Genomic DNA, 12,646 nt, shown 5'->3' on the forward strand with positions numbered 1-12,646 from the left:
CAAATGGGATTGTGGGCATGGACCGCAGGGCCCGTTTTTGTGCTGCAAATTGTATTCTTAAAAAGTATGAAATGAGTCTTTAAAAAAGTATTCATACACAGTGCCTTGAATAAATGGATGTCCCTCATAAACGTCCACGCATCTAGACCGGATAATCTCTATGCACATGAAGGGGGGGGGGGGGGGGTGGCCGAGAGTGGGTGGGTCGACATGAGGCAACACGGGGCGCCATTCACTTTCTCCGCCTCCGTCACGCGCGCAAAGGGAGGGGCTTGGGTCCGACACGCGCGCGGAGGGGGCGCGGCCTGGTTCTGTCACGTGCGGAGAGGGCAGGGCTAGGCTCAGCCACGCGCAGGGAGAGGGCGGGGCCTGGATCCCCCACGCGGTACGAGGGGGGGGCGGGACCTGGTTCTGTCTCCCGCGGAGATGGTGATGCCTTATCTGTCACGTGGGCAGAGGGCGGGCCCGGTACCGCGCGGAGAATGGGCGGGGTCTGGATACATTACGTGTCAGGGGTGGGTGGTCTGGGTACGTCACGTGGGCAGGGGCGGGGCACAGACGGGGAGGGGGAATGGGCGGTGTTTGATTCCGTCTGCCGGTAAAGTGGGCGGGGTCTGGGTACGTCACGTGGTCAGGGGGAGGGGGCGGTGTTTGATTCCGTCTGCCGGTAAAGTGGGCGGGGGTCTGGGTACATCACGTGGTCACGGGGAGGGGGAGTGGGCGGTGTTTGATCCGTCTGCCGGTAAAGTGGGCGGGGTCTGGGTACATCACATGGTCAGGGGGAGTGGGCGGGGTTTGATTCCGTCTGCCAGTAAAGTGGGGCGGGGTCTAGATACATCACGTGGTCAGGGGAGGGAGAGTGGGCGGGGTTTGATTCCGTCTGCCGGTAAAGTGGGCGGGGTCTGGGTACATCACATGGTCAGGGGCGGGGGGGGAGGGGCGGGGTCTAGGTACATCACGTGGTCAGGGTCGGGGGAGGGGGAGTGGGCGGTGTTTGATTCCGTCTGCCGGCAAGTGGGCGGGGTCTAGATACATCACGTGGTCAGGGGGAGTGGGCGGCGTTTGATTCCGTCTGCCGGTAAAGTGGGCGGGGCTTGACCCGTTTTTTTGATCCTCGTTCATTTTTTTATCACCGTGACAATTTAAACAGCGTCACCGGTTTCCCCGTTTCATGGCAGTGGTACGAAGCTGTGTTAAATAATGGGTCCGATGACAGGACGTGTGTGTTAGAGCGGCGGCTTTGTGCACCGGCTGCCGTTGGTCCGGCCCCTCTCCCTCCCTACCCGTGTTGCACCGCAGTATTGATGGTTCAGCTAAGATGGCGGTGCAGGAATCTGCTGCTCAACTATCCATGGCATTAAAGGTCCAGGAGTATCCCACTCTGAAGGTAAGCTTTGTGTCTCCTAAGCACTACCACGACCTCATACCACTGGTGTACACTAGCTGGTTAATGTGCACAATGATTCACGGGGAAGACAAGTAACCACATACCGATGCCAGTTTTGAGGTTGTTGAAATACATTCAAATATTTGTTAAAATATCTTGGTATGGCTTAAAGGTGAGATATTCAGTATTTTTATTGCACTTTCATGTGTACAATAGGGGAAAAAACAACAAAGTGTTGTCTGTCTACCTGTCGGGAACATTGAAAACCAATTAATTATCACTTGTTCCTTTTGGTAAGGTGTAGTAATATTTAAAATAAATGGTTTCGTTGAATTGGCATTTGTTGTTATTTCAAACATGTAATTGTTTCTCGTACGCATTTGATTTCCCGGTAGTTAAGTAATGTTAACATGCTGAAAGTTAATGACACTGTTTAATCGAGGACCAATGAGTACTCGTAAATATGTTGGGTAGACAAAAATGCTGGAGAAACTCAACGGGTGAGGCAGCATCTACGGAGCGAAGGAATATGTGACGTTTCAGGTCGAGACCCCGAAGAAGGGTCTCGACCCGAAACGTCACCTATTCCTTCCCTCCACAGATGCTGCCTCACCCGCTGAGTTTCTCCAGCATTTTTATCTACCTTCGATTTTTCCAGCATCTGCAGTTCATTTTAAACACGTAAGTATGTTTATGTTGACCCATTTATATAACAATAGAGCAGGAAACTGTATTGGGTTAATTGTATGAAATTGGACTGACTATAATATGAACAACAATGTATTGGAAATGGCTTCATTAAACTGATTGAAATATTATCCGTTAATGTTCAAAATCTCAAATTTAAAAATAAAATGTCTGAAATGTACTGATTAGATGGCATAAAAGAAAATGGAAACAATATTTTTTCTCTCCAGAGATTTTACTTATCTTCCAAAATGCCTTTCATTAATGTCATGCAAGCTCTGTATTTCATTATTTAATCTTACAGATATTGCAGTTGGCCAAGATTTTATTTTGTTTTCTTGTATTAGATTGTGGATTATAAACCATGCCTATTCTAATCAAGAGCCTAGGAACCAAATTCAAATGGGAAAATGGCTAAACAACATAAATTGTGTTGATTATAAGATAAAAGATAAATGATCTACAAGAACCCAGAAGGAGATTTTTTTTAAAACTATTTATTTAGTTTCAGTAATACATGTTGGCAGGTGGAGGGGGTGATTGGGAGAAAGGTGTTAGTAGTGATGTTTTAAGAATTTCAGCTTTGCAGAACTGTGAATAGTTCCTTTCATTACTTGCAGGTACCTTATGAAACCTTGAATAAGCGATTTCGAGCTGCCCAGAAGAATATTGACCGAGAAACTAGTCATGTGACCATGGTAGTTGCAGAACTGGAGAAAACATTGAGCAACTGCCCAGCAGTGGATTCTGTCGTGACCTTATTAGATGGGGTAGTTGAGAAACTCAGCGCTTTGAAGAGAAAGGTACAAAAACATTTTATTGGTAACAAAGAAACAGTGTCATGTGCTCTTTGGCAGATGAACTCATTCTTTTGGTGCTTTTGCACTGATGCATGATTTGGAGGAATTGTCCACAAAAATAGTCTGAAATTTTTGGTCAAGTATTTGCCATAGATATATGTTATCCTGACTATGGTAAGGAAACGTGATTCCGTGTATTGAGTCACTAAATTGTTCAGTGCTTTGACCCATCGTTCTGATGAATAAAGTGCTTTCATCCATTTTTCTGACGAATATCAGAATCCTACTCTGGTACTACCATGACATAGGTGCAGATTTACACCATTCGGCCCATAAGTCAGTTACACCATTCGATCAGGGCTGATCTATATTTCTCTCTCAACCCCGTTCTCCTACCTTCTCCCCATAATCCGTGACACCCTTACGAATGAAGAACCTATCAATCTCCACCTGCAAAATATCCAATGTCTTGGCCCATCAAGCTGTCTATGGCAATGAATTCCGCAGATTCGCCACAATCTAAAGAAATTCCTCTTTGTATCCATTCTAAAGATACACTCTTTTATTTTGAGGGTGTGGTCTCTGGCCCTAGACTCTCTCACTACTGGAAACAACCTCTCCACATACCCTACTTTGCAAATGATGGTTATATTCTGGTTTTGTGGACTTTGAGTTGGTTAATGACACCAAGACATGAATTGGAGATTTGTCCACAGATGGAATAAGTGATGGTGAGGTACCCTTTCATGGTTTCTCTGTTCTTGGTGCATGCTTAACATTAGCAATGTTACAAAATTTTGAGATTTAAAAAATCAACTCTGCAATTTATGCCATCAGATAAAGCATAAAGAAGTTTAATTTGACACCTAATTCACTTTCATATCTCAAGTATTTAAAAAGTTATGGCCATTTTCATACTCGGAAATTAGCATCTTGTTCCCTATTGATTTTCTATGGACATAACAAAAAAGCTGTGATCGTGAGCAGTCAAAAGCACATAACTTTCTTAAAAATTAAGAGAACTGAATGAAATTTTCAGTTATCATAGATTGAATCATTCTGAAACAAATATAAAATAATCTTACTTGGATGACCTGAAATTAAAGCATATAATTAGTTAGTTACCCAATTGTAGCTAATTTCAAACTTCAATTACTAGATCTAAACATCTATCCATTTCTTAATAAATGATTAACATTTTTAAATAGCCTAAGTGTCCAAATAATATTCACAAATAATTCACAATAAAACATGATTTTTAAATCTCATTTACATTAATTTATAGGCCAATTGGAAATAATTTAGTGTTCAATTGCTGTAAATTAAAGTCCATTTAAATCGGCTTTCTAGTGGGATCCTGTGAACGCGCTGGTTTAGAACGTTCACATTGCGGTAGATTTGTGCCCTCAAATACCCAGAAAAATACTGCGGGATATAATGGGGCCCAAATTAGCTACTCGCAACATTAAACTTTGTATAAAGGGATCTTAAGAAGCCCTTTTTAACTTAAAAATAAACAGCCTACCTACCGTTTTCCCTTGTATGAGATCCGACCCGTTGGCGGCGGTCGCGGGTTTAGAGGTTAATTTTTAACCTACTATAACAAGTAAAGAAAGCCCTTAAAACTAAAAATAGCTCCAGCTACAGAATCTTCCAGTGATTTTTCATTAATAATTAACTAGGCTGAAAAACCTAGGGAAAATCGCGTTTTAAACCCGCCCCCCTCTAAACGGCGCCAAAATTGCGCACACGGGCTGGGACAGATTTTCAGCCATCTTCAGGTAGGCTTTGCAACATACCTATTAAAATCATTCTGAATGCTGCACACCCACTTTAATCAAGGATATAGCTGTCACATGGACCAGAACAATTAAATTCATGCTGTATCTTCACATGTACTTTAATGCATCAACGTAAATGTACAATAAACTATCAGTTATTGTTGACAAATCAGTCCTAGCTGAAGTATTTAGTGCAAAGTGGTTTAGTGCGCAGGTTAGGTTGGGCAGGATGGTCCAAGGACCTGAAGATTGATGGGAAGTGGATGTTGCTGAACCATGATGTCATAAGTGATAGGACCAGAATTAAGCTATTCTGCCAAATGTCAACTCTGCAAATTCAATTATGGCTGATCTATCTCTCCCTCCTAACCCCATTCTCCTGCCTTCTCCTTGTAACATTTGACACTCAAGAATATATCTGACTCTGCCTTAAAAGTTCCCAAACCCCTGCACTGTCAGTAGGAGCAAGATGATGAAAGAATGGTGGGGGGGTAGTGGGGATCTTTAGTGTTAGCTGCCATCTAGAGATAACGTTTACAGTAGATCCCATCGATGATGATGTCAATACCCCAATGTACACCCATTTCTGCAGCCTCCGTTTGAGTTAATAAACCAGGCTGTGATATTACTAGTCAGTAGGCTCTCCACCATGCATCTGTTGCAGTTTGACATTGTATTTGGCAACATGCTGAATCTCCTCAGAGATGTGCCTGCTCATGAGCTTGAAGCTGTTGGTTCTTTCCACTGCTGTCGGAATGAAGACAGGTTCATGTGCCAAAAAATGATCAAGGTATGCACATGAATTCCAAGTAAGCTTGTTGTACAAAGGTGGGGATGCTATTTCATTTCTTGGCCTTCGAGTTAATGGGATGGTTTGTGGCTCCACCCAGGCCTCGGCCTCTGCCCAGGAACAAAAATACAGAAATCTGCTGTTTGTTCTTAGTGTTTCTTGACAACCTTCTTTAAATTTAGTGTTTATCTTTTGTTTATTATCCAATGTAATTTTAATACAACCTTCAGTTTGTTTTCTTCCCTGTTAACCTTGAATTCCATTTGTTGCCCATTGATTTCCAAGACGCACATATCCTTGAGCTATTAACACTTCTTCAGTTTGTAGTTAAGAACCGAATGAAGCAAGCTGGTGTTTTTGTTGTGAACATGGAAGGTACACAAAAATGCTGGAGAAACTCAGCGGGTGCAGCAGCATCTATGGAGCGAAGGAAATGGGCAACATTTCGGGCCAAAACCCTTCTTCAGACTGATGTGGGGGGGGCGGTGCGGGGAGAAGAAAGGAGGAGGAGCCCGAGGGCTGAGAGAGATAGGAAGGGGAGGAGACAGCAAGGGCTAACAAAATTGGGAGAATTCAATGTTCATGCCACCAGGATGCAGACTCCCCAAGCGGAATATGAGGTGCTGTTCCTCCAATTTCCGGTGGTGCTCGCTCTGTCCGTGGAGGAGGCCCAGGACAGAGAGGTCGGATACGGAATGGGAGGGGGAGTTGAAGTGTTGAGCCACCGGGAGGTCAGGTTGGTTAATGCGGTTGAGCGGAGGTGTTCAGCGATACGATCGCCAAGTCTGCACTTGGTCTCGCCGATGTACAGTAGAACACATCCCTGCGATCCTCAAGCAGCAGTGTCTCCACTGGCTTGGACGTAAACAGGATGGGAAATGGGCACCTCTGCAAAGATGTGCTCTTTAGGGAAGTCATCAATGCATGGAGGCCAAGTGGAAGACGAAAGCTTCGCTATAAGGATACGATTAAATGAGATGACAAATTTTAGCATTGGTTGTAACAACTGGGAAGCAGCTGCTGAGGACCGGTTAGGGGGTTGGAGAAAGAACAGCACCACAACAGCAGGTGGTTTTAAAACTCTTGAGGCCAGCCACAAACACCCCAAATATAGTCAGCAGCAACAACACACTCCCCAATCCAATGGTCAGAGACAACTTCTCATGTGGGAGGGTCTGCCAGTCAAGGTTGGACCAAGTCATCCACAGCAGGAAATAGAACACAGATGCGTAGGAAAGAACTGCGGATGCGAAGGTAGACACAAAATGCTGGTGTAACTCAGTGGGACAGGCAGCATCTCTGGAGAGAAGGAATGGGTGACGTTTCAGGTTGAGACCCTTCAGACTGATGTCAGGGGAGTGGAAGGGACAGGATACAGCAGGAGACGGTAGGACTGGTGTGAGAACTGGGAAGGGGGAAAGGATGGGGAGAGTGGGAAAGCAGGGGCTATTTGAAGTTAGAGAAGTCAATGTTCATACTGCTGGGATGTAACCTCACTCTGGCAATGTAGGAATCCTAGGACAAAAAGGTAAGATTTGGAATGGGAGTTATAGTGCTGAGCAACCAGGAGATCTGTTAGGTTAAAGCGGACTGAGCAGAGGTGTTCAGCGATACGATCGCCGAGCCTGCACTTGGTCTCGCCGATGTACAGTAGAACACAGATGATGCATTCCCCTCTCCAAACAGGACAATGTCAAAGCTGCTCCATCATCTCTTGCAGATGAACAGATGCCAATCAACTTGATCAAGTTTGTCACATGAACTGCTTGAACAAATCCTCATTCTTCATTCATCATAGGTCAATGGGCCAAAAGGCCTTTTTCAATGCTGGTCGGTGGGAGCACTGCGAGACGGTTGCCCTGCCAGCAGCGTGTTAGTCGTTTCTACTTTTTTTGTTTTTTCAGTATGTCCAAATGTTTGTTTTAATGTTTCTCGGTGTGTCTTGTGTGGCAGGTGGTGAGGGGCAGGGTAAGGGGGGGAACAGCTTCCGGTCACCTCCTCCACGAAGAGACTACTTTTTCCATGTTTCTTCTCTCACGGCCTAATGTTGTCAGGACCACAAACAAGGATTGGTGGGGCCTTTCCCGGAGTCGGGCCCAGAGCCTCAGCAGCGGGCCGGACGAGAGCGGAGCGGGCAAGCCCTTGCGGGGGGGTCGCCAGAAGAGAGTGCTCTGATTGCTGGCCCGCAGACTGTTACATCGTGAAGCCTGGGATCCCTCGTTGGGGACCCCGAAGGAGAAGAGCTCCGACCACCGGCCCACGGCCTACAACATCTTGGAGCCGCGGCCTACAACATCATCTAGCCACGGCACAGCAGTGACTTAGATCTTCGACTGCCGGCCTGCGGCCTACATCATATTGAAGCCGCGGTCTCCGGTAAGGAAGAACCGATTCAGGACTTACCTTCCAGACGAGAGGGCCTGTGCATCTGGCCGCCCGCAGTGGCGACTGTGGAGGTTTGTGGTCCTGACAACATTTTTTGTACCGCTGCTGGCAAGTTAATTGCACTGCACTTCATTGTGTATGGTACGAATAAATCTGACAATAGAAACATAGAAAACGGGTCCAGGACTAGGCCATTCGGCCCTTCGAGCCTGCACCGCCATTCAATATGATCATGGCTGATCATCCAACTCCGTATCCTGTACCTGCTTTCTCTCCATACCCCCTGAGCCCTTTAGCCACAAGGGCCACATCTAACTCCCTCTTAAATATAGCCAATGAACTGGCCTCAACTACATTATGTGGCAGAGAATTCCAGAGATTCACCACTCTCTGTGTAAAAAAATGTTTTTCTCATCTCAGTCCTAAAAGATTTCCCCTTTATCCTTCAACTGTGACCCCTAGTTCTGGACTTCCCCAACGTCGGGAACAATCTTCCTGCATCTAGCCTGTCCAACCCCTTAAGAATTTTGTAAGTTTCTATAAGATCCCCCCTCAATCTTCTAAATTCTAGCGAGTACAAGCCAAGTCTATCCAGTCTTTCTTCATATGAAAGTCCTGACATCCCAGGAATCAGTCTGGTGAACCTTCTCTGTACTCCCTCTATGGCAAGAATGTCCTTCCTCAGAATAGGAGACTAAAACTGTATGCAATACTCCAGGTGTGGTCTCACCAAGACCCTGTACAGCTGCAGTTGAACCTCCCTGCTCCTATACTATTGACTGTAACTCTGTGACTCTTTAAAGAACAAAATCCTACATTTTTTAATGAGTTAACTGTGACCAGGAAAACTGGCCCGTTTTCATTCCACCATTTTGGACTAATAATTTTTGATACTTTCATGTTGCCTCCCATCGCATAGTCCCATATAATAGGAGGACTGTTAGATTGTAGCTGAAAACTAGTTGTCCTTGCTTCATTCTATATAGAAAGTTATCCTACCACTTGGTAACTTTCCAACAGCAAGTTGCATGGAATGCACAGCGTGGAACTTGAAGAATTGCATGAAATTGGCAACCAGTCAGCCCACCAGCCTATGCTGGCATTTCAGCTCAATACGAACCTTTTCCAAGTCATGTGTAGATGACAGCTCAGCAGGTCTGGCATCATCTCATAGTCACACATTATGGAAATCGACCCTTGACTCGACTTGTCCATGCTGACCAAGTCTTGCCATTGAAGCTAGTCCCATTTGCCTGTGTCCCTCTAAACCTTTCCTATCCAATGTGCATGTCCAAGTGTCTTTTAAATGCTATTGGAACTATCTCTAATCCTTCCTCTGGCAAGACATTTTAAAACCAATAGAACTATGGTTACTAATCCCAAAACCAATGCTCTGCTTGCCTACTTCATTCAACGTAGGATTAGCTTTTAGCTAATTAACTCTTTCACTCGCAAAGTACCTTTCTGACATTGACAATTGTATGTTATCAGAGGAAGCAAGAATTGACATACTGTTTAATCTGAGATTGGTAGAGCACAGCATGTATAATACTAAATCTTTGTACTGGACACATCATTATCTGGGAATTTCTCTGCACCCAGACTCTTGAGGTTCATTGAGCAAAATGCCAAATTTGTCACCCTCAAATGATGTTATCCCCTTTGGATCAAATTTGCATTGTTTGGAAATTGAAATCCCACATACCTAGACTTTGCCTTGTGCTCTGTGACCCTCGCAACATCAATTTTGACAAACCTACTACCTGTACCATGATCTGTTTATTGCACGGGAAAGGTGCAGCTCCAAGAACGTTGGCCTTGCCTGTTTAAATTGAGATGTCTATTGTTCTGAAGGTACACAAAAATGCTGGAGAAACTCAGCGGGTGCAGCAGCATCTATGGAGCGAAGGAAATCGGTTACGTTTCGGGCCGAAACCCTTCTTCAGACTGATAGGGTGTGGGGGGGAGGAAGGAAGGGAAAAGGGAGGAGGAGACAGCTCGAGGGTTAAGGAAGGGGAGGAGATATTGGGTCTTGCTATCCAGTCATTTTATGTGAAGCATTTTGCTGTTGGCTGAGAAATAATATCCTGTTCTGATAATTATTTAAATTATGAATTGCATTCTTGGAGAATATGTGAATAATGAATGGTAGTAGTTGAAAGAATCGAAACTGGAAACTCCCTACGTGCACTCAGAACCACATTGTGTTGCTTCCTCATTGGGCTAGACATGGATGAAGAAAGGATTTTTTGCATTTATGCCATCTTTTTTTTCTCCCATCTTTCCCCCCCCCCCCTTTTAGACTGCTGGACCAAGTTAGGAGTAGGATAATAGAACACTTTGTTCATTGCAGTGTAGCCTTACTCCGTTCTGAGAATTGCCAATCCATCACCATGTTGGCTTGTAGTGCATACTTGGTATACAACTCATTTGCATTAATCTTCAACAAGAAAATTCTGGCTTTGATTGCTCAATTACACCATCATTCTTCTCTGTAATAATGGTTTCTTTGAGCATTCGTGCCAGCAAGTTATTTGCTGTTTTTCTGAATACTATTTAGTAAGAGTATTATATACTCAATTTTCCTCATGTTATTTTTCTATGCTGCACACAAGAGCAAATATACCTACAACAGATTTTGCTTGTAGAGAACTTGTAAAATAGGAAACATGACCAAGGTTATCAAACAAAGGAGTTCATGCTAAGTCAAGTTTATTTGTCACATGCACATACAAGATGTGCAGTGAAATGAAAGTGGCAATGCCTGCAGATTGTGGAAAACCAACAGAACAAAAGAACAGAATCAGTATTTACCTTTTTTTTTTTAATTAAAAAGACACAAAATAGTAAATTAGTCTCTGGTGAGACTATAGTCCTGATGACCTGTGGGAAGAAACTCTGTCTCATCCTCCGTGACAGCGGAGGCGCTTGCCCGACCATAGCAGCTGGAACAGTCTGTTGCTGGGATGATAGGGGTCCCTGACTCTGGATCTGCACCTCCTGGTATATAGGTCCTGCAGGGGGGGTGAGTGCTAAAGTGCATTCCCAAAGTGCATTCGGCGTCTGGTGAGGACTATGGTATTGAAAGCTGAACTGAAGTCAATGAACAGCATCCTCACATACCCCCACCCCTCACCCCCTTCTGGCTGTCAAGGTGAGAGAGCGGTGTGCAGAACCTGTGAGACCGCATCATCTGTGGAGCTGCTCGGACTGTATGCGAACTGCAGCGGGTCCATGCGAGGGAAGGCGCAGATGTGATTCTTGATCAGCCTCTTGAAGCATTTCATGACTACCGACGTGAGGGCCACCGGTCGGTAGTCATTCAAGCAGGCTGGGTAGGCATTCTTTGGCACTGGTACAATGGTTGATCTTTTGAAGCAGGCAGGGACCACGGACTTGGCCAGGGAGAGGTTGAATTTTGTGGTGAGCACTGGAGCAAGCTGAGTAGCGCAAGACATTAGTACTCGCCCAGATATACCATCTGGGCCTACAGCTTTCCTCGTGTTCACACACATCAGAGCCCTCCTAACGTCATGCTCGGTCACCGAGAATGTGTGCACATCCACAGCGCATGACCTCCCTCCAGCCTCGCTAGGCAGTGTTGTTAGCCGGCGAACATCCTGTCCATGTACCTCCATTTTGCGTCCTTCACAGCCCTTCGCAGTCTGTAGGACTCTGCCTTGTTGTCATCCATATTGCCGGATGCCAGGTCGGAGTTGTAAACAGCAGAGCGAGCATTATAGACAATGCGAATGGACCTGGCCACCCAGTGTTTTTGATTAGGAAAGATGCTAACCCTAACCGTGGGGACGATGTTATCAGCTATTGTTGCAATGAAGTCCATGACCACTTCCGCAAACTCACTGACGTCTCTGGAACTTGCTTGTCGCCTATTCCAGTCGATATCGCTCGGTGCATCTTGCAGCATGGCCTCTGAATTGTCAACCACCGCTTTACGTCCCTCGTCACTGCCGCTTCCAGTACTATTCGTTGTTCATACTCCGGCAGCATGAAAATGGCAGCGTGGCCAGATTTCCCAAAAGAAGGGAGAGGAATGGCCTTGTAGCCTTTCCTGAATGGCGTGTAGCAGTGGTCTAAATTTATTTCCCCCCTGGTACCACACGTGATGTGTTGGCAGAAGTTAGGCATGACCTTTTTGAGATTTGCCTTATTAAAATCCCCAGCCACCACCATAGCCACATCAGGGTTCTTGTTTTGGTGTCGACATAACACATCGTGTGGAGCCGATAGTGCCACGTCGGTGTCCGCATGCGGTGATATGTAGACGGCTGTGATGACCACTGAGCCGAACTCCCGGGGAAGGTAGAATGAACGGCATGAGATAGTCGGATGCTCCAGGTCCGGCGAGCAGGAAAGAGAAAGCGTCTTAACCCTTATTCCTTGGGTTGCACCAGTTATTGACTCATTGGTCAATTTGTCCGTTTCCACCAGAAACACCCCTTCTCCGGGCACTTTCCCTTGCAACTGCAGGAAATGCTACACTTGTCGCTTTACCTCCCCCCTTCACTCCGTTCAATGACCCAAGAAGTCTTTCCAGGTGCGGCAGAGGTTCACCTGCACCTCCTCCAACCTCATCTATTGCATTCGCTGTTCTAGGTATCAGCTGCTCTAAATCGGTGAGACCAAGCATAGGCTTGGCGATTGCTTCGCCCAAACACCTCAGCTCATTTCGCAATAACCAACCTCCCGGTGGCTCAGCACTTTAACTCCCCCTCCCATTCCGAATCTGACCTTTCTGTCGTGGACCTCCACCATGGCCAGAGTGAGGACCACCGTAAACTGGAGGAGCAGCACC

The 12,646-nt window shown here is 45.7% G+C and overlaps 1 protein-coding gene across 1 annotated transcript in view; it reads left to right on the plus strand.

The window, feature by feature from the left end:
• Positions 1 to 1,041: 1,041 nt before the first annotated feature.
• maea (macrophage erythroblast attacher, E3 ubiquitin ligase) overlaps positions 1,042 to 12,646 on the plus strand; it is a 57,927-nt gene continuing 46,322 nt past the window's right edge. The window contains exons 1-2 of the mRNA XM_055651897.1: positions 1,042 to 1,387; positions 2,695 to 2,877. Of these exons, the coding sequence (XP_055507872.1) occupies positions 1,319 to 1,387; positions 2,695 to 2,877 (252 nt within the window). The 5' untranslated portion in view covers positions 1,042 to 1,318. The remainder of the gene's footprint in view (positions 1,388 to 2,694; positions 2,878 to 12,646) is intronic.

Source organism: Leucoraja erinacea, chromosome 1 (genome assembly GCF_028641065.1).
Source record: "Leucoraja erinacea ecotype New England chromosome 1, Leri_hhj_1, whole genome shotgun sequence".
Lineage (NCBI taxonomy): Eukaryota > Metazoa > Chordata > Chondrichthyes > Rajiformes > Rajidae > Leucoraja > Leucoraja erinaceus.